The sequence below is a fragment of the Epinephelus lanceolatus genome, chromosome 11 (assembly GCF_041903045.1).
Source record: "Epinephelus lanceolatus isolate andai-2023 chromosome 11, ASM4190304v1, whole genome shotgun sequence".
Taxonomy (NCBI): domain Eukaryota; kingdom Metazoa; phylum Chordata; class Actinopteri; order Perciformes; family Serranidae; genus Epinephelus; species Epinephelus lanceolatus.
Genome location: NC_135744.1, coordinates 30,940,712 through 30,962,845, shown reverse-complemented (window position 1 = coordinate 30,962,845; position 22,134 = coordinate 30,940,712). Strand labels below are relative to the sequence as shown.

Below are 22,134 nucleotides of genomic sequence, written 5' to 3'. Positions count from 1 at the left end.
ATAGGATGGATTTTTTTTTCTCTTTCAGATCAGAGGACTTTTAAACACTGTGGACCGGACATCATCCTCGAGCACACAGCCTGTTGTGTTTGACTATGTCTTCTCTCAGGACTGTTTCAAATGACTCTGTCATCATTCGTCCTCCAGGCTTCTATATCATTGCATTTGAGACATTTCCCTACCTCAGTTACTACATAATCTTTCTAGCATTTGTCTATGCGGTTACATTAGTGTTCAATACTTTATTGATCTATATAATTGCCTGTGATCACTGCTTACACACTCCAAAATTTCTGGCTGTTGTCAACCTTGCAGTAATTGACATCTGCCTCAACACAAGCACGATTCCCAGCATGATTAAGACATTCCTCTTCAAGGACAACTTTGTTCCATACAATCTGTGTCTGTTACAAATTTTTGTCTACTACACATTTGTGAGTTTGGAGTCATTTGCACTCACTATACTTGCCTATGACAGATTGATTGCAATATGTTTCCCTCTGCGTCAGAACTTACTCAACACCTCGCAGATCATGTCTTGTATTATAGGCCTGACTTGGGTTTACAGTGTGGGACTAGTAGCATACGGCACGGCCATCACAACGCGACTGTCTTTTTGCAATTCTGTCAGAGTGTTCAGCTATTTCTGTGACTATGCACCTGTGTTTAGACTCGCCTGTAATGATAACACAATGCAGTGGGCAGTAGGTGCACATTCTGGTATGTTTAATCTGATGGCCCCCTTTAGTTTTGTTATTCTGTCTTATGTCAGTATCCTGGTCACTGTGTTCAGGATGAAATCAGTAAGCAGTCGGATCAAAGCTCTCGCCACTTGCATTGAGCACCTAATTCTTGTTGCTGTATTTTACTTTCCTTTAACCATCATTTTCTTCTTAGGGCTTTATGTGCGAGCAATTGACCCAGACCAGCGTGTGCTGAGCCTGTCGCTGGCCTCTTGTCTCCCACCCTGCATCAATCCTATTGTATATTCTCTGAAAACTAAAGAGATCAAAAACAGAGCCCTGGCGCTGGTCCACAAAATGAGAACAAGTTCTTGACAACTTTTCTTTCCACCGTAAAGCAATCTGTGGAGGGTTTTAATATTCTCAGGAAACAGTCTGACTGTGTGTGTGTGTGTGTGTGTGTGTGTGTGTGTTGTGACATGGCCAATTTTACTTATCCCTCACTGTGGAGCAGAGACAGAAGCGACTGTTTTGTCCGCTGTTTCCACACATTTGCAGTATCATATTATTTATTCCCTATTGTTCAATATGTTTTTCTTAATATTTATCTTTCTTTGATATTCTGCCATTGCGTAAACAGCCACCAAATTCAGCAAGTCAATAAAATACTGCTGACTTATGTAGACATAAATGTACTTGTTTACATTGGAATGTAAATGCATGATATTTGTATAGTTGGTTGTTCTGGCTCTTTCTGCATGTGTTACCTGACACAATCCAATTTGAAACACTTCATTATATTGTATTTCACAGTTACATCACTAATAAATTGTCTGATTAAACAGAGGGTCTCATCATTGTGTTTACTGGAGGTACTGGCAGAGCTTTTAAGTCAGTGTGCTGCTTGTTTCTCATCAGAAATGTATTTATCGAACTAAGTTCAGCCAAGCTAGTTCCCAGTCAGTGTTTTATTTGTATTAGTCATGGTTGAATTTGGGAGACAAAGATTTATATGAAACAGGTGTATCACCATGTGAGTCTACTGTTGTCACACGACAATCAGCTCTGATCATTTGTTAATCACCTCATTGTGCAATATATAGAAAATCAAATAATGCGTTACTGTGTAGACTGGTGAAACTTAACTTGTTATTTCAGTATAGGGGCTCTTGGAGGAAAGCTGGCAGTGCACAGGGGCCCCAATCTCACATTCATTTCTCAACAAATGGGAGTCTGCACGTCCTGCTAATAGATGCAGGTGAGATTAATTAGGCTAAGGTTTAAACAGTAAGAAGTTTATTTGTTACAAGCAGGGTCATTAACCTGCATTCTCAGATGATGAAATCTCAAACTAGGTTCATTAGAAAGACTCCTTCTGTCCTTCTGTCTGGAGTCATTATGCACTGTGAGATGATAACTGTGTCCTCAGAGAGGATGATGCTTTAGATTTCTTTAGTTTTTCACAAACTTTGAGTCATATAAAGATTTTTTTTTTCCATTCTATAGACACCAAGGCCCTGAGTTCATATTAAAATCAAATCAAATACCTCAACAGAAATTTGGTGTGATAATATTGGTGTGTAATGGCTAGTGTTTGCAACCCGATTGCCAGAGTAAATGTTGACCTGGTGCACTTCTGTAAATCACATTTATGTTACATTTGTACATTTCATATGTAGCAGTATGATCCATAGCCCTATTCGGGCAGGATTAGTTTAACGTGGAGACGTGGGGTAAAGTAATTATTACCAGGGATTTTAGTCCCATCAGAACTCGCCATGTCTGTAATCAGTACAGGTAATGTCAGTAAAAATTACGGTTACTTTTACCTTCTGTAAAATGGTCCGTAGAAAATACCTCGCGTAATATTGATCCTGTGTGAACGTGATCCTCTGTAAAAATGTACGTAAATATTTCGTCACATCCTGTTTACAACCATTTTTCCGCATTTACAACTAGTTTTCCGTGTTTTTTCGATGCATTAGGTGTTGTCAGCAGTCGTGATAGCGGACATTCTTCTAATGATCGCATAGCTCTACGTGGGAGACCAATCAAAAAGGTCAAGAAGAAAGAAGTCATTCATTTCTACCGTAGTTCAGGCAGACAATGGCGTTGGTCTCAGATATGTGGTTACTGTTGTCTCTCCCTGCGGTGCACGTGTCACGTGATGTAAACATGGGTAAGCAAAGCTCGTGTTTTCGCTGGTCTCGCGCAAGTGTGCACATGTGAGCGTGGAGCACAGACAAGCAGTCAGAGCTACAGGCTACAGTGAGGCTAAAAACAGAGTTCAAATTACGTTTTTCGAAACAACTTTTTATGTCGGGGCTGCAGCACACTTGGATCACTACGGATGAGCATGTTGGAGATATTTTGTGGTTTCAATTTTGTGTTCTTGGACATTAGTCTGGGGCACCATCTGCCATTAGGTGTGCTAGCCGCTCCCCCTGCCGATCTCCGCAAGGGATGTGAGGACTCTAAAACCTCACCAGGGCCTCCCTCGGCATATGGGTGAGTAGATAATGGCTGAATTTTCATTTTTGGGTGCACTATCCCTTTAAACGTGGTCCCCTAGTCATCAATAAATCAAAGTGTTTGTTCTTCTCACATGCCTCCACAGGGGCGGACTGGGACTAAAAAACAGCCCTGGACTTTGACTCGGCCCAGCCCACAACAACCGGTGCACAGAAACTCATCAGCCCCAGACACGGGTGTCAAAATACTTAAATCTTAACACATGATACTATACCTTCCAAATTATAGCAATAGCACCGATTTTGACTAGATGTTGTGTTAAGAGCATAGTGTAGAATACTCACTGAGAAATAAACGACACAGTCCAGATGTCTCCCTGCTGAACAATACAATGCAGGTGACTGCCTGAAACACACAACAAGACATGGTATGAAGGCTCCCACCTAGCGGACTGGACGTGGAACAGCAGATTATCAGGGAGAAAAAGGGAAAAAAAACAACAACAAAAAACGGTGATGACTGCGTGGCGGCCGCCAGCCGTCCTGGAGTACCGGCCGTTCTGTGATTCTCCAGAACCTCCACAAGGCCAGTCCGCCCATGTGCCTCCATGGAAAACAGCAAAGTTTTCTACACAAATTTAAGGTAACATGGCATGACTAATTGATTTAAGAAGGGTCACTTTGTAGCTGAACAAAGACAGATTTATCAAAGAGAGAGTCTGAAAAGGAGTCTGAGAGTAAACAAAATAAAACACATGTTAATATCGGCAAAACATTTCACAGATGGAGAGAAGATGTTGCCAATAGTTAAGCCTTCTGCTAACTGGAGCCAAAGGCTCCCAGCTGCTGCTTCAAGTTCACGTTTATGTAGCTCACGTTAGTGAGACCTTCAAATCACAGCGTGTTCTCTGCCTAACCGCCCACCGCTACAGACCACCTCATCAGGAGGAGAGCACTCAGCAGATCTGGTGATTGACCCCCCAGTCAGAGGCCACACCCCAACTCTAGGCAGTGCAAATAGGGAATTTTAGCAAATTGCATAGACCATCTGTGAAAAAATTGAGATACACCTGACTCCTTGCTTTTTACAGCAGCACCTGAGTGTGCTACAGTCGCCTGCACAGTTGCAGCTGACAAACGCCAGGAGGTAGTCTGGTGCAATGGGGTTTGTTGAAGGAACCGGTGCATATCCTTGCTCAGTGAGTTGCCATCCATAGTCCAGGGCATCCAACGATGGACTTTGCAGCATGAGCCAGTCCCTAGTCTGGAGGTAAGCCCAGAGAGAGTGTTGTCCTGCAGCTCCTGTTGTCGGGGGGAGTTTCTCAGGTTTGATGCTCCCAGCAGCAGCTCGCTTGCTAAAGATGTCAAATCTCAAGTCTTCCAAATCTTTAGGTGGTTTGCCATGGAACATGAGTATGAAGAGTTCACAGCCGGCTTTGATGATATCATCTTTCTCGGCTTGGATGTCCATAAACACGTCCATGGTCCTCTCCGCTTCATCAGTCTTGCAGAGCCTACTTAGCAAAGTTGCTTTGCTAAAGCCAGAAATTGCAGACACTGTATCGCAGCCAGAGAAACTGTGCAAGAAGATCAGATACTTGCGGTATCTCTCTGGGAGGGCCTCTCAGATCTTCCTGACATCGTAAGATGTGTCTTTGGATGTTGTGAGGAAGATTGGATGGTCTGCAGCATGGTGAATCAGCATAACCATGATGTCAGTGTCCTCAGCCCTCACCTCAACAGGGGACTCTCTTGCCTCATCTAGAGCAGCCCGGACAATAGAGGTGTCTGCATCATCAGAGCAATGTTGTACACTGAGCCCAGACACCTCTATTGTTCGGGCTGTGCTGGCTGTGAACTCTTCATGCTCATGTTCCATGGCAAACCACCTAAAGACTTGGAAAACTCGCGATTTGACATCTTTAACAAGCGAGTTGCTGCTGGGAGCATCAAACCTTAGAAACTCCCCCCGACAACAGGAGCTGCAGGTCAACACTCTCTCTGGGCTTACCTCCAGACTAGGGACTGGCTCATGCTGCAAGATTGGATGCCCTGGACTGTGGATGGGAACTCACTGAGCAAGGATATGCACCGGTTCCTTCAACAGACCCCATTGCACCAGACTACCTCCTGGCGTTTGTCAGCTGCAACTGTGCAGGCGACTGTAGCACACTCAGGTGCTGCTGTAAAAAGCAAGGAGTCAGGTGTATCTCAGCTTGCAGCGACTGTCATGGCAACTTTTGCCAGAACATTAACCAGCCAAATGACAAGATGAGTGAGGGAGATGCTGTGGAGTTTGATAAATAGGGTTGACTAGAAAACTGATAAAACAACGTTTCCATTGAGTTCAGTTCTGTTTAATTATGTTAATAAAATGCCTTTTATGTAATCAGGGAATGATAAATAATGGCTGGAATCAATTCAGCACCCCAAAAATCCCCTAGATAGACATCTCACAAGCTATTCTTGGCAAAAGTATAGCACACCCCTTTGGTCAATTGATGTAATATTGCTTCATTCGCATCCTCCCATTACCCTCTACCACTGTGCCAAATTTCACATGGATTGACCAAGTCAGTGAGGAGGAAAACGTGGAACAGAGACACCCACACACACACCCACAGACAGACAGAGTTTTCGTCATCATATAGAAAGATAAAATACCTTTACTCCAAATAAAAAAGGATTAAATAAATCAATGTATAAGAAACACTGTAGAAGTGTGTGCATATGCATATGGTAATCTGGTTGGAGGGTCTTAGCACAGAGAGGGAAGGGGGTGCAGGAGGAGGGTGTATTTTCAGATTCTGCCTTTTTGGTGGTGTTGTTTTAGACTTTTCCAGATTTCTGCCTACCCCAGCTTTAAGTGTTATCAATCATAACCTGCATGTTTTCCTGCTCATTAGATAAAGACTAATGTTTTGTTTTGCCTACTCCTTAAAGACAAAACACTACTCTCCACAGATTAATTTCAGTAAAAGGGCACTGACGATTACTGTGTTGTTGATCCATACTGTTCTTAATTAGAAGACTGTATGTTATCTCTAGAGATCAATGAAGAGGGTATAATTTCCACTGTGCACAGGTCAGACATGCTGACATTCAGTGACTACCATCTGAGTCAGCATCATGTGGAGTCACATTGTGTAAAACGATCATCAACAGAACAGGTGAGCCAACAGCACACTGTATTCTGTCCCGTGTTATATTCATCAGTCAGGGTAAACAAATATGGTTTCAATGCCAAATGCACAAGTGTATATATGTCTGTTTGAGATATGTGACTGAAGAGGAAAGTAATAGGATGGATTTTTTTTCTCTCTTTCAGATCAGAGGACTTTTAAACACTGTGGACCGGACATCATCCTCGAGCACACAGCCTGTTGTGTTTGACTATGTCTTCTCTCAGGACTGTTTCAAATGACTCTGTCATCATTCGTCCTCCAGGCTTCTATATCATTGCATTTGAGACATTTCCCTACATCAGTTACTACATAATCTTTCTAACATTTGTCTATGCGGTTACATTAGTGTTCAATACTTTATTGATCTATATAATTGCCTGTGATCACTGCTTACACACTCCAAAATTTCTGGCTGTTGTCAACCTTGCAGTAATTGATATCGGCCTAAACACAAGCACGATTCCCAGCATGATTAAGACATTTCTCTTCAAGGACAACTTTGTTCCATACAATCTGTGTCTGTTACAAATGTTTGTCTACTACACATTTGTGATTTTGGAGTCATATGCACTCACTATACTTGCCTATGACAGATTGATTGCAATATGTTTCCCTCTGAGTCAGAACTTACTCAACACCTCGCAGATCATGTCTTGTATTATAGGCCTGACTTGGGTTTACAGTGTGGGACTATTAGCATACTGCACGGCCATCATAACGCGACTGTCTTTTTGCAATTCTGTCAGAGTGTTCAGCTATTTCTGTGACTATGCACCTGTGTTTAGACTCGCCTGTAATGATAACACAATGCAGTGGGCAGTAGGTGCACATTCTAGTATGTTTAATCTGATGGCCCCCTTTAGCTTTGTTATTCTGTCTTATGTCAGCATCCTGGTCACTGTGTTCAGGATGAAATCAGTAAGCAGTCGGATCAAAGCTCTCGCCACTTGCATTGAGCACCTAATCCTTGTTGCTGTATTTTACTTTCCTTTAACCATCATTTTCTTCTTAGGGCTTTTTGTGCGAGCAATTGACCCAGACCAGCGTGTGCTGAGCCTGTCGCTGGCCTCTTGTCTCCCACCCTGCATCAATCCTATTGTATATTCTCTGAAAACTAAGGAGATCAAAATCAGAGCCCTGGCGCTGGTCCACAAAATGAGAAAAAGTTCTTGACAACTTTTCTTTCCACCGTAAAGCAATCTGTGGAGGGTGTGTGTGTGTCTGTGTTCATCTGTGTGTGTGTGTGTCTGTGTGTGTTGTGACAACAAAGGGCCCTTTTTTACTTATCCCTCCGTATTGTTGAATATGTTTGTCAGAATATTTATATTTTTTTTGATATGCTGCCATTACATGAACACCCACCAAATTTAGCAAGCCAATAATATACTGCTGACGTATAATGTGTAGACATAAATGTACTTGTTTACACTGGAAAGTAAATATATGATAATTGTATAATTGGTTGCTCCGGCTCTTTCTGCATGTGTTACCTGAAAGAATCCTATTTGAAACACTCGGACTTTATTATATTGTATTTCACATTTTTATTACTCATAAACTGTCTCATTATTGTGTTTAGTGGAGGTACTTGCAGAGCCCCCTAAGGAGGGTGGTGAGGGTCAAGAAGACTCTCTGTCCTGTTAGATCCGTGAAGTTCTTTGTCCAGTGCACTGCAGCTTTCAGAAGGTGCGCTGCTTGTGTCTCATCAGAAATGTATTTATCAAACTACAGTAAGTGCAGCCAATCTAGCTGCCAGGCTTCATTGCACCAGAAAGAGGGAACATTGCTTAAATGTTTTGTTCTTCAGTTTATTTCAGGACCTTTAAGATTCTTTAAGAGGAAAGGAGATATGTAGAGAAATGAACTGTACTAGGGATGAGTGTCACAGCCTTCACTGCTGCCGAGCCTGCAGTCTCTCTTGCTGCGTTTAAATGGAACTCACGACCCGTGTTTACAACATGGGAAGTCGTGCAAACAAAGCCATGAATTCAGAATTCCATAGAATTTCCACTATGATGTCTCAGGGGCGTTCATACAGTTTTGTTTTGTATTTGTGAGTGTGACTGTGAGTGGAGACAGGTGTGCTGGAGCCAGAGCGGAGTCCCACCAGCTGCCTCCCATCCTTTAATCAAGCCTCCTACAAAGACTCAGCTTTGCCACATCCACCTTGCCAGATTGTACCTCCTCAGTCAGAGGCCGTTTACACGTAGACGGTGATTTTGATAAACGGAGACATCTTCCTTCGTTTGTGCCCTTCGTTTACACGCAAACGGAGATTTCTCCTCTGAAAACGAGTCTTTCTAAAAACTCCGGCCAGAGTGGAGATTTTGGAAAACTCCGGTTGCGCGTTTGCATGTAAACTGAGATAAATGCAGATAAACGGAGTTATAGGCAGCCCACGTCACAGTATGCGCCGGAACTTGCGCCTGTGTAAAAAGTGCGACCTATGTTGCTATGGTGACAATGGATACATGGAAGGCTTGAGCTTCTCGTTACACTGCCACCTACAGGTTTGGCATGCTCTTGTGTATATATACACGGGTAAGTGTAAACGAAGATCTTTTTGAAAACGGAGACGGTGAAATGTCCGTTTATGAAAATAGCCGGCAACGTGTAAACAGCCTCTTAGTCACTGTTTCCAGGCTTTCTAGTGAAAGTTTGCTCCTTACTTGTGTTCACTCATTAATTCTGGTTCTCTAAATGCAGTCCCATCTGCTCAGCTACAGCCCCTTTGTCTCATCAGCCCTGCTCGCCTGTCTGGGACCTCTGCTCACCCCAGGTACTCCTCAGATTGTGCCCTGGACCTGCTCAGGTCTGCCTCCCACTCCTTGGACTCTCTGCTAGACACAATAAGCCAGTCATCCCTCCTGCCCAGCTCTGCTCATGCTCACAAGCCACCCTGTTACCCTGCAATAAATTCTTATTTATTCTAACTCCTTAGCCTTGCCCCCTTGTGTCTTGCCTAAACAATCAGAACTGTGGGTGTTCATCACATTATCACTTTCTAGGATGAATATTTTAAGCCGTTTGGCATTTGTATAAAAAAGTAAAACTGGATCATATTTCTGCAGACACGGGATGGATGAATATTACCTGCTTAAACAGGAACATTTTGTGCTGTTTTCAGCGTAGTGCTCAGAGAAAATATGGACAGAGAGATACCGATATGTATAATTAGGGCCTGCCAACGATCCCTGGCACTGAAATTGCAAGGAACATATTGTTGTTTAGAGATTATTGTTTTTCTACCGCCCCATCACATTTTTGAGGGGCTTCGCATGCTTGAAAACCCACAACAATTGGCACATTAATCGGAACAGGCAAAAATTATAAAGTTCTTCAGTGGCTGGGCTTCAGCATAGCCAGTGGGCTCTATAGCACCCCTGGTTTGGGGTTAAGTTTCTTAGATGTTCACAAATTTCAATTTAGCGCATTAATTTTCATTTTACATACACATATTTGCGGGCTTTAGGATGCATAAAAGTCACGTTGCACCCGTGTTTAAAGTTGTAACTATTTGGTAGTGTAACTGGGTTTGGGTGGGGCACATCGGCTATAAAGTGCTCCCTAACTACGTTCAGCGTTGCTATACAAGAAAACTTGCTGCACACATTGAGCCTTGTCAAAATACGGCGATTTAGTGGACTCCATAGCGCCTCCTAATGTGCGGAAGGCCTTAGTTGGAACAATGTGCTTGATATTCATGAAATTTGGAGGGTACATTGTCCTCATAAGTTTGGACATATTTCTCATCGGGTTTCATTAGCTCCACCCACCTGAAAGTCAGCCATTTTGAATTTTGTGTTTTTCATTTATTTTACACAAATTCTGTCAAACCACCGAGAGGGTTTTTTAAGAAATTTGGATGATATAACTCTCCAACTAATGTGACGCTTAATTGTGGAGGTACTGTAGATAGCTTTAAAGATGATGCCATAGGTCATATAGCAACACACCATTTTAGGCACTTTACAGGTATGGAACTTCACAAAACTCCAGGATTCAACAGATCCTATCTCAAAGATAGGCAGTAGAATCTAAAGATCTTCACGATGACAAATTGCGACGCTATTGTGTTTTCATAGCATGGCGCACCAGTGGCCACTGCTGAATTTCAACATGACACAGGAAGCTTTTGTAAGTTAACTTTACATGGTCCACTCTGCCCCAAATTTCACATGCTATATAAGAGTCCAGGCCCAAAGACATCTACATGTCCATATTGACACAGGGTCATAGCACCACCCACTGAAAACAGGAAGTAAGCCTTATGTGAGAGAGATCATCAGATTAAATGAAATGTACATTGTGTGGTCGACACATGATATACAGCAACATGACATATGATCAGTGTGGGACACAGGGAGTGGTACACAATTTGCAATATGAAATTTCCAGTACCACGCACACCAAGCAGAAGATGCCATTTAATTCCTGCACGCAGTGTCTGACTTTCATGAAAATGCACAGCAGCAACAAGAGTCCTTCTATTACCCCAAGCAGTGCCTAATTGCCTGTTCATTGCTACCTGCCACTTTAATTGTTCCTGATTTTGTCCCTTACTATAAGGTGACCCAGTTACTGCACAAACCTGGTAAAAAAGAATCTATCAGGCTAAAAACAACGTGTAACAAAACCAAAAAGTCAAAGTCTACCATTACCAACATCATGCAAGTGGTTCAGTGAGCTGAGAGCAACCATGTCATCAATAGCTTTTACTCTATATCCATCAATGATTCAAATGAGCTCCATGTTAGCGTGAATGAAATAATTTCTAATAAAATATTTACTGAAAAAAGAAGTGTAATTTAAACCTTAGTTTTAAAAACTAGAAAAGCAAGAAGAGAATTGCGTAAAAGCTCACAATGAATACAGTACCCACTGGTAAATTGAGTTTAAAGTCTGAGTAGATGTTAGTGTTTTTAAATCCTTTAGAACGGTCTACAGTTTATAAAACAAAGCGGAACTAGCAGGTTAAAGCTTAAACACATTATCTGATTAACAAAAGGGAGTCAGGGGACACTTAGTGAAGATTTCTGAAAGCAGGTGTAAGTTGAATGAATTGACAGCTGCACACAAACACAAAATGCACACCCACTCCAGTTTCCCTCCGTTTTTAATTGTCATTATTCTTAATAGGTGCAACTGAGACTAATTAGTGTGACGTTTATACAGTAAAAGGTTTGTTTGTTAAAGTTGAGGTCATTAACCAAAACTCTCTGGTGATGGCAACTGGGCTCATTACAACTAATATGTTGTGGCTCATGACTGTGTGTTTAATGATAATACATCCTTTGGGAACAGGACATTAAATGTGTTTGTTACTGTTTACACACTTTGCACAAACATGGTGAAAACAAATTCAACAAATTAACGAGTGTAGATGATCCTCAGCTCACAATTATTAAACTCTGTCTGCTGTCTGCTCAGAGGTCATGGAGGTCATTGTGTGTATAGAAGTATAATGCTTACTTGGCTCTAAATTATGCAGCGCTTAACATAAACAAGTTTACTAGACTATGGTTTTCTGACCACTCACGAGTGCCTCAACAAAACAAAAAAAATAAAATAATAATCAGCCTCTTACCTCTGACACTGACACAATAAAGGTACAAATAGGCGATAATTCATTATTACTGTTTATGGACATTCAGTTTAATTGTACAACCGCTGGCTTGTTTTATACATGTATGTGATTTTCCCAACATTTGAATTATCATGACATAGAGAATATTGATATTTGAAAGACATTCTTACCATAATTTTGATAGTAATACAGTAAAACCTGTGTTACCCAACCTACATTCTTAATTAAGAGAGGTTTAGTTTGTCTTGATCAAAGATTATTTATTAAGCAACACGTTTTATCCATGACCTATCACCTTTTCTTTTCATTCTTCTTTATTTTATTTTACTAAGCTTTCATTCATATTTAAATCATCAGTCGAATAATAACTGAATGCTTGTTTTGGATGTTGGATAAGTTAAATCAAAAATAAATACCCTGTATGTACTCCTACTCTCCAAGGATCAAATTAACATAATTGATCAGGTATTGCACTATGACTTTGTAGACTTAATTGAGAGTTGCCTCCTGATTGATCCCTGGGGATCAGTCAGAGTAGTATATACGGACAGAGTGTCCGACATGCAGCCATCTGCGTGCAGCCTTTAGAGTCAGCATCATGTATCAGTGCTAAACAAGTCTTCTCAAAAATCAGGTGAGCATTCATTGACTTGTAGAACATTAATTCATGAGTCAACTCACTGAGAATGTACTTTACAAATGCTGTTTGGTTCAATTGTGTTTTAACAAAATGGTATGACAGTTGTGCCTTTAATAATATACAATAATATAATAATATAATATACTTTAATGTATAATGTGATGTGATTTCCCTGTTCTTTAGACTGGAGAGCTTTTAAGCAGAGGCTGACCTCCAACACACAGCTTGTGGAGTTCAGCTATGTCTTCTCTCAGGACTGTTTTAAATGACTCTGTCATCATTCATCCTCCAGGCTTCTATATCATTGCATTTCAGACATTTCCCTTCATCAGTGTCTATTTCATCTTTCTGGCATTTGTCTATGTGGTTACAGTGCTGTTCAACTGTTTGGTGATCTGTGTAATTGTCTTTAATCATTGTTTACACACTCCAAAGTTTCTGGCTGTTGTCAATCTTGCAGTAATTGATATAGTCCTTAACACATGCCTTATTCCCAACATGATAAAAACATTTCTTGTCAAGGACAACTTCATTCCATTCAACTTGTGTTTGGTACAAATGTTTGTCTACTATGCTTTTGGGACTTTGGAGTCATACGCACTTGCTATACTTGCCTATGACAGATTGATTGCAATATGTTTCCCTCTGCGTCACAACTCCATCAACACACTGTGGAGCATGTCTTGTATTGTTGGCCTGTCTTGGGCTTTTGCTCTGGGAATCATTGCATTTGCCGTGGCTATAATGACTCGACTGTCTTTTTGCCAATCCCTCAAAGTGTCCAGCTATTTCTGTGACTATGCACCTGTGTTTAGACTCGCATGTAATGATAACACAATGCAGTGGTCTGTCGCCAATTTTCTTACTTTCTTGCTCCTTGTAGGACCCTTTACTTTTATTCTTCTGTCATATATGAGCATCCTGGTGACTGTATTCAGGATGAAATCTTTAGACAGTTGTGTGAAAGCTTTGGCTACTTGTGTTGAGCATATCATCCTTGTTGCTGTATTTTACATTCCTCTCATTACCATTTTTACTATAGGGTTTAATCTGCGTTTAATTGACCCAGACCAGCGTGTGCTGAGCCTGTCGCTGGCCTCTTGTATCCCACCCTGCGTCAATCCTATTGTATATTCTCTGAAAACTAAAGAGATCAAAATCAGAGTCCTGGCGCTGGTAAGGAAAACTAAAATTGGTACAGACCAACAAAAGAACAAACCTTGGAGGGTTAATAAAAGATCGCATAAGTTCAGGTAGTGGGTCAAAGGGCTACCTAGGCTCTTTTTGTCCAGATTGCTTCATTACAACAGGTTTAATATGGGCTTTAAGATGATGTGTTTTGACACTGCACAGGTGTTGTGTCGAAGTCGGTTTCCCCTTACTTCACCTGACCTCAACCCAATGCATTTTTGCATGTGAGGTTTGATTATGCCTGCAAGATTGTGTTCATATATATATATATATATATATATATATATATATATGTATATATATATATATATATGTATATGTTTTCAGATAACTTGTCTACCTCCTGATGTTGCTTGTGATGACAAACTTAACTACATTTACAAATTCCAAATGCTTGAACTCCTCTACAATGTTATACTTGATGAGATGTTCCACTGATTAAAACTACTGAATTATTACGTTAGCAGGGCAGCTATGAGTCAGATCAGTGCATCATGGGGGATGCTCTCACAGCAGCTGATGTCATCGTATGTCTCACTGATTAATTTGGCACCTGTTTGTGATTCCATGTATCCTGCTATCTGATATCATGTGGTGTCACCATGCATCCCCCTCTCCTAAAAAGTGTACCTTTTTTTCTCTTCACCACAGGGAAATTATTATACCTGTTTATGTTTAACCTAAAAGCACTTAAGTTGTGTAAAGATTTAAGTAGACTAAAAACATCATCATATGTGTCATAAAATGCTCAAAATGTTTGGAATAAAAACAAATGAGACTACAGCTACAACTGTCTCTCTACTTTTTTGCTTTGGAAGAGTTTCTGCATTTGTGAACCATCAATTGTCTGTCTGAAAATGAATTCTTATTTCAATGGCTTGGTTTGCTCTATTAAGATCTCTATTACGATGATGCTTGTCTAAATTAGGAATAAAAATAGTGAGGGATACTACAGTCACTTTTTCTTTAAGCTTCATGAATTTAGCACACTGGTCTTCATATTTGATAAGAGATAGCCTAAAGATGCAATGTTTTTTGTTTGTTCAGGTTTTTTTAGTTTCTAAATGTCAAACATTGTAAAATAGACTATGAAATAATAATACTATAATAATAGCAGGCTATAAGCATATAGTATATTCTACAGGCTACATGAAATACAGGCACTGTAGACAGGTATGCAATGTAGAACATCATACTGTACAACACATTAAGTCAGGGGTGTCAAACTTATTTTAGTTCATGGGCCACATACAGCCCAGTTTGATCTCTAGTGGGCCAGACCAGTAAAACCATTGCATTAAACCTGTAAATAACAAAACCTCCAAATGTTTCCATTTCCTTTAGTGTAAATAAGTCCAAGTACATTCTGAAGACAATCATTCATTGACAAAACAGATGATGAGCAAAGTGCAATTTCAACAATCTATCTGTTTTTTCGCGTTCAGTCAGTTTCCTTCTCACTGTCATTACATGTGCAATTTTCCATACGTCTACTTCTGTGCAGTAATACTAACATCACCACACCAAACTAAGGGGGCAGCTATTAGTTTTAAGAAACTATTTTGCACAGTGTTTAATATCTCTAAATATGACCACAATAAGTATTGATTGTATTTCAGAGAGCTGTATTCTGGTCCTGGTTGAAACGCCTCTGAAGTAGCACTTAGTGTTTACCTTGCTATTAAAACGTTGAACCTCTTAGTCTATATAGGTGCAACAATGTAGGGTACATGCAGAGTCATCCAGTGGACCAGACTGAACCCTGAGCCCACGGGTCGTATGTTTGACAAACCCGTATAAAGCTGTCAATATTAACATAGACGATGGAATACAAAATAGTGATGTGGGCTGCCCTCTAGTGGCGTTAATGTGTAGCATTAAGTGTGACCACTCTAATGCTCTACACAACATTTACACCATTAAAAATCGCACTATGAGAAATTAACGATATGTTCATTCATATTTTCATTGATGTGGAGCTTAAGTTTATTACGTCATGTCTTAATTGTCAGCAATGACTGTCGGTTGTGTTCTCGCTCTGCAGCGGAACTGATGTAGGCGTCGACGGAACTATTTGACGGTTACACTTTCGTCCTGTCTTCAAATGTGTCCCCCACGGATCACACCGTTGACTGTGTGGTTGGTTATGAGAAGTCCGACGTTATGAAGGTTATGTAAACTTAATGTCACTGTTTCTACGGACAGATACACCGAAAAAGAATAAACAGGTAAGAGCAAGGCAGCGCTGTGTCAACATTTGTGTTAGCTAGCTCCGCTCTCAGTAATGTTAGCTAACCTGTTACACATTAGGGAACGTTAAGAGGTGTGTGCTGTTGTTAGTCTGATACCGACGAGTAGTTTCGTTGCTGGAACTCGGATAAATATTGTTATATTTACTGCACTTAAATAAAAGCAGCATTACAAGCATTTAAAAATAGCCCATTACAAGTTCTGGTTTTAAAACGCACTTGAAAGTGAAAGTACATTAGTGCTGTTAGTAGAGTTTACTCAAACTATCAAAGCTCTCACTCTGCAAAATGCCACATTCATAGTGCTGTATGTCAGGCTGTCAGTGATGCATTAACATGTGAGCACTTACTTGTAGCAGCTAGTCGAGATGGAGCTCATTTTAACTGCTCACATCGTTCTTTATAGGACCGTCATATTATTTGAACGCAGCATCTGTATCTGCAAAGGGACTGTCAGTCTTGTGGTGGACTGAAAGTGTAGGGTCGCTTAAAGTACTTAAGTAAAGTACGAGTAACATAAAACTGCATGTACATATACAGTATGGTACAATACTTGAGCAAATTTACCTACATTTTACCAATTTTGTTGCATAAAAATATGTTACACTGCGCAAATGTAGTAATCGGTGATAAAAACAACAATGTCTTACAAAAGCATGACCTGTAGTATAGATACAAAATGCCTAATGAGACGGGACATTTATTACTCATACCATCGACCATAAAGACTCATAAAAGAGGAGAAAATATGATTAATACTGAAATTAGACATTTCTTTGTCGATAAAAAGGAGCTGTGCCTTTTACAGATAAAAAAACAACGCCTGGCCAGCTCCCTCAGTTTAAAAGTCCACTGTATAAGCAGGCAGTCCAAATTTAAAAATGCATCCGAGGCACTCTGACTGTTAAAAATCCTTTAATATTTAATTTTAATTTATTAATACATGGACAACCAATGTGTTTCGACTAGAGAGTCTTCATCAGGGTGTAAAAAGCACTGGAAACTGGTGTGCAATTTAAGAGCATGTGCATAACACAAACTTTACCCCATCCTTAAAGAGTACCTGATTTTTTTTTAATTTTTTTTTTTTTTACAACTAACTACACAGAGCCTTAACCTAGTGCAGCACTCCCTATTTTTTTCTTCATTATCAGTGACTTGGAGCTGTGCCTTTATTAAGCATGTCAGTAAATTCTTACTTAAAAAAAAAGTTAAATCACTACAGATTTTACACCTGAAGATTTAGAGATAATTTTCTGAACAGCAAAGGTATCCTGAAGGAACAGCTGGGATGTCCTGTGATTGTTCCTAAAACTGTACTGTCACCTGTTTATTGATAGCATCATTTGTCATCCTCAGCACACCCACAGAATCACCTAAGTGCATTGAAACAGAATGGCGTCCCCTTCACCCCATGACCGCAGCCGTAAAGACAACGATGAGGATGACCCTGTTGAACAGATGATATCCCGCACCGGCTGTGCCGAGCTACACTACGCTGTGCAGGAGTGCATGGCTGAACACCAGGACTGGCGCGTGTGCCAGAGCCAGGTCCAGACTTTCAAAGACTGCATGATGAATTTCCAAATCGCCCGGAAAGAACAGCTGATGAAGCAGCAGCAGCAGACCTCCACTGAGTCTGCGCCCAGCTGAACTCACAACACCTCACACCCTCATACACATCGGCCTGGATGTGTTGAAGACATGCTTGAGGTGAAAAGACTGTCCCTAATTTAATTCTTGTTAATGAAAATAAAGTATGAGCAACTACAAAAAAATCCTGACTTGGACTTTCAAATGTGTGCAGCAGAAAGACCAACTGATAAATGTGATTAATCAGCCAACAGAAGCTTATCGCTGACTAGAGACAGTGTAGTCTGGGGCTGTTTAGTGGCTGTTTTGGTAAGGAACTGGAACCAGGGCGAGAGAGACAGGATCCGGAATTTGATGGATGCGCCTTTCCGTCAAAAGCACCAAGCTAATAAAAATGCGGTGAAACTTTTTAATTTAAATAATATAATTTACAAGAAAAGCCCCAAGCCATTAAGTTAACCTTTTTCTTTTATTGTAAATCGATGGTGTGCCAGAATTTAAAGTTTTACTTTGGTGCATTTGGTGAATTCCGGATCCGCTTTCTAGACCGGAACCAGAATCCAGACAAAATTCAGAATGAATGGAAACCAGGCTCTTCACATACGGTGAAGAGCCTGGAGACGCGAGGCTAGAAACAGTGTCTTTATTATACAGTTTGTCCACCAGAGAGCACTGGGGCGTTAATTTTTCAATTGTTAAATGTCCCACTCGGTACATATCTTTGTCACAACTGTATTGTTTAAAAAACAAATTTAAGGGATCCTGAAGGGACAAAAGTGTTTGTTTATTTATGAATGAAAAAAAATATTGCCTTTATAACAAATAAACTTCTTTTGTTAAACTAAAATTCCTTTTTTCCCTTTTTTTTAAAAAAATATGTATTTACACACTGTTGTGTTATGGGGACTTAATTGTGTCCATGAAAAATATTTAATCAACAAATCAGATTTTACACGACAAACAAAAGCAGACAGCAGATCTCAAAGGAATCTTTGGTGATTTTAGGATTTAACGGGGACAGTTTTACCATGAACAACATAAGCTTGTGACTCCAAAGAGCAGTAAGTATTTTCATTTCATCAAACATTTTATTTGTGACATTTCAAGGCTCCTCAGAGCCCAGAGGACGTCACATCAACATTGGTGACCGAAGTTAGAACTGTGAATGGAAGTCAGTTATTCAAACACTTATAAAAAGCCTACAAACTTTGGGATAACTAAAAGGATGTGTAGTCGGTGTGATAAATGAGGATGTTGAACTTAGACTTGTCACTTTATAACACAAAAAGTGGACAAAGGACAGTTAGAGTTGGAGTCAGACTGGCCCTTCTTTTATAGCCCATCATAGTTTAATAAGTTTGCTCTGAATGACAGCTCAAGTTTTAATCATTAAAAGTGTTAATAGGTAATCAGGAGATTAATTAGTCTCAAGTTGAAACAGTAAAATATTTGCTTGTGACCGCAAAGGTCATTTAATGATAATTGCATCCTCCGGGAACATTATGCAACAAACAAGTCATATGTGTTTGTTTATTCACTTTGTACAAACACAGTTCATTAAATGGTTGTGTCACCAAAGTAAATTTTTTAATAGATCTTTTTTCAATTCATAAATCATAATTATTTCCATACAAATCGTTCTTATAATGTCAAAACAGCCAATTCATGTACAGTTTCAACAGTAAGTCAGTGACATATTTATTCACTTATGACTCTATACAAATATCTGCTGCCACTAAACCATCCTCAAACCCATCAGTGATTACACTGTGGATGGTACAGTTGTTACATCCTGTCTGCTGGCAGCAGAGGTCATTGTGATCAGGGTGTTACAATAGTGCTATTTGACTTGACTCTGATTGATGCCGCAGTTTGTACGAAGAGTTATGATCAAATTGTTGTATGTGTAAAATCAAAGTATTAGTGCAGTGCAGTGTTACTGCAACTAGAGTTGCTCTGATACTGATATCAGTACCGCAAATGCCTTCGATACTGCCTAAAATGCTGGATCAGGTATCGTCGAGTACACGAGTCTGTGCACCGATCTGGTACCATGTAACTACTCTAGAGTAGTTACACACCTGGATAAAACAGCAGTTTCTTTCCAATTTTTCCTCTTTGCTGCTCTAAAACAGAAGCCTACACAGCAAGTTGCACAATGCGTCCTCGAGGAACTACTGTTTAAGAGCGGCCATGAATAACTGATTTTCTGGTAAACTGTGTAACGTTATTTGGCAATATTTTACACTGGAAAGTCCCACCAGTAAAAATTCAATACAGTATACAAAGCTTTAGTTTTGAGAGGGGGCACTAGTGTTGATTCCCTCTAAATTGCAGCTGCATTTAAAGTTTCTGTTAAAGGAATTGTTATGTGTAATGAGATCCTCACACTCACTAAATCATCATTAAAAACAATAATGAGATGTTTGTTTCTAACACAAGAGAATCCCTGCTCTTTATGGATCTAATTAATGTGGTTAACAGGGCGTTATTATATGATGCCGTCGATAACCGCTGGAAGCTTCATCTCTAGAGATGGATGAGGAAAGTATATCTTCTAATGTACACAGGTCAGACATGCAATCGCTTTACTGCTGTTGGACACAGAGCTGCTGAGAAACACTTAAGAGATAGAGTAAGCTGCATTCTATGGTTTCTTTAAGCACATGTGCATGTTTGAATACTGCTATGTCTAAATGTGCTCATCAGACTTTTAATTTAATGCCTGTTTGTATGTACAAGTTAATATGATTTCCCTCTTTGTCAGACTGGAGAGCTTTTAAGCAGAGGCTGACCTCCAACACACAGCTTGTGGAGTTCAGCTATGTCTTTTCTCAGGACTGTTTTAAATGACTCTGTCATCATTCATCCTCCAGGCTTCTATATCATCGGATTTCAGACATTTCCCTTCATCAGTGTCTATTTCATCTTTCTGGCATTTGTCTATGTGGTTACAGTGCTGTTCAACTGTTTGGTGATCTGTGTAATTGTCTTTAATTATTGTTTACACACTCCAAAGTTTCTGGCTGTTGTCAATCTTGCAGTAATTGATATAGTCCTTAACACATGCCTTATTCCCAGCATGATAAAAATATTCCTTGTTAAGGATAATTTCATTCCATTCAACCTCTGTTTGGTACAAATGTTTGTCTACTATGCTGTTGTATCTCTGGAGTCATACGCACTTGCTATACTTGCCTATGACAGGTTGATTGCAATATGTTTCCCTCTGCGTCACAACTCCATCAACACACTGCGGAGCATGTCTTGTATTGTTGGTGTTACTTGGTCTTTTGTTCTGGCAGTTACAGTGTTTGCAATAGGTATAATGACTCGACTGTCTTTTTGCAGTTCAGTCCAAGTGTTCAGCTATTTCTGTGACTATGCACCTGTGTTTAGACTCGCCTGTAATGATTACTCAATGCAGTGGTCTGTGGCCTCTTTTTTCTCCATTTTAATCCTTGTAGGACCCTTTACTTTTATTCTTCTGTCATATATGAGCATCCTGGTGACTGTATTCAGGATGAAATCTTTAGACAGTTGTGTGAAAGCTTTGGCTACTTGTGTTGAGCATATCATCCTTGTTGCTGTATTTTACATTCCTCTCATTACCATTTTTACTATAGGGTTTTATCTGCGAGCAATTGACCCAGACCAGCGTGTGCTGAGCCTGTCGCTGGCCTCTTGCATCCCACCCTGCGTCAATCCTATTGTATATTCTTTGAAAACTAAAGAGATCAAAATCAGAGTCCTGGCGCTGGTGAGAAAAAATACACTTGGCAAACAACAAACAAACCAACACAATTAGGACCAACTTGTGCAGTGAGTAAAGAGCCTGAACTGTGTGCTTTCTGAATAACATCTGTCAACAGAAATGTCCCAAATGGCTCAGCAGTCTGGTTTGACCATCGGTTCATCAGTGTGAAGATGGCTATGAACTGCACTGCACTGCAGAGAATACAATTTAATTCTAATGTCATTTAATCAAAGTTGCATCATGTGTAATATATTAATGCATAAACATCTTTGAGCTATAGTCAATTTATAACTCAAGGCCATAAACTTCATAAAAGTATAATGGGACACTTTGATTCACACACCTTTATATAACATCTACTGTAGCTGTATTCCACAGGTGTTGACATTTTTTTTAATTGTCTGTGTCCTATATGTTTGTTTTAGGCATTGAATATCCTGATCACTCTGTGTCTGCAGGTGTGTTCATTTGAAGCTACACCATGTGATGCCATGTTTGACTGATGAAAAGTCAATATATGTTTATTATGTTCATAATGCCAACATTGTAACTTCAAACTTTAGTAATTTATCTTCCACCTCTCTATGATTTTGAAGGATTTTGAATAGTTTGGGATGAAACGACCCAACTGTAAATGCTTCACAAGCATCCTTCTCCTAATTTGAACATTTCCTGCATTAAATGTGTCAACTCTTTAAACTGTGTGCTTCTTGAATCCAATATGTGTTTATATTCAATAATAACATTTTATCTGAAAGGAGCCAAGGCTATTTGGGGG

The 22,134-nt window shown here is 40.0% G+C and overlaps 5 protein-coding genes across 5 annotated transcripts; all 5 read left to right on the top strand.

Moving 5' to 3' along the window:
- Nucleotides 1-95: 95 nt before the first annotated feature.
- Nucleotides 96-1,058, top strand: LOC144464565 (olfactory receptor 2AT4-like). Its single transcript, XM_078172063.1, has one exon. It carries the CDS (start codon nt 96-98, stop codon nt 1,056-1,058), a length of 963 nt encoding a protein of 320 aa, XP_078028189.1.
- Nucleotides 1,059-6,549: 5,491 nt separating this feature from the next.
- Nucleotides 6,550-9,183, top strand: LOC117269679 (olfactory receptor 2AT4-like). Its single transcript, XM_033646900.2, has 2 exons — nt 6,550-7,485; nt 9,046-9,183. The coding sequence occupies exons 1-2, from the start codon at nt 6,550-6,552 to the stop codon at nt 9,181-9,183; spliced, it is 1,074 nt and encodes a 357-aa protein (XP_033502791.2).
- Nucleotides 9,184-12,757: 3,574 nt separating this feature from the next.
- LOC117246671 (olfactory receptor 1M1-like) lies at nt 12,758-13,958 on the top strand. The gene has a single exon (XM_033610574.2). The coding sequence runs from the start codon at nt 12,807-12,809 to the stop codon at nt 13,821-13,823; it is 1,017 nt and encodes a 338-aa protein (XP_033466465.1). The 5' UTR covers nt 12,758-12,806; the 3' UTR covers nt 13,824-13,958.
- A 1,892-nt stretch (nt 13,959-15,850) lies between these two features.
- coa4 (cytochrome c oxidase assembly factor 4 homolog) lies at nt 15,851-17,802 on the top strand. Its single transcript, XM_033651561.2, has 2 exons — nt 15,851-15,985; nt 17,366-17,802. Exon 2 carries the CDS (start codon nt 17,402-17,404, stop codon nt 17,657-17,659), a length of 258 nt encoding a protein of 85 aa, XP_033507452.1. The 5' UTR covers nt 15,851-15,985; nt 17,366-17,401; the 3' UTR covers nt 17,660-17,802.
- A 2,495-nt stretch (nt 17,803-20,297) lies between these two features.
- On the top strand, nt 20,298-21,551 carry LOC117269685 (olfactory receptor 2AT4-like). Its single transcript, XM_033646911.2, has one exon. The coding sequence runs from the start codon at nt 20,424-20,426 to the stop codon at nt 21,405-21,407; it is 984 nt and encodes a 327-aa protein (XP_033502802.1). The 5' UTR covers nt 20,298-20,423; the 3' UTR covers nt 21,408-21,551.
- The last annotated feature ends 583 nt before the right edge of the window (nt 21,552-22,134 follow it).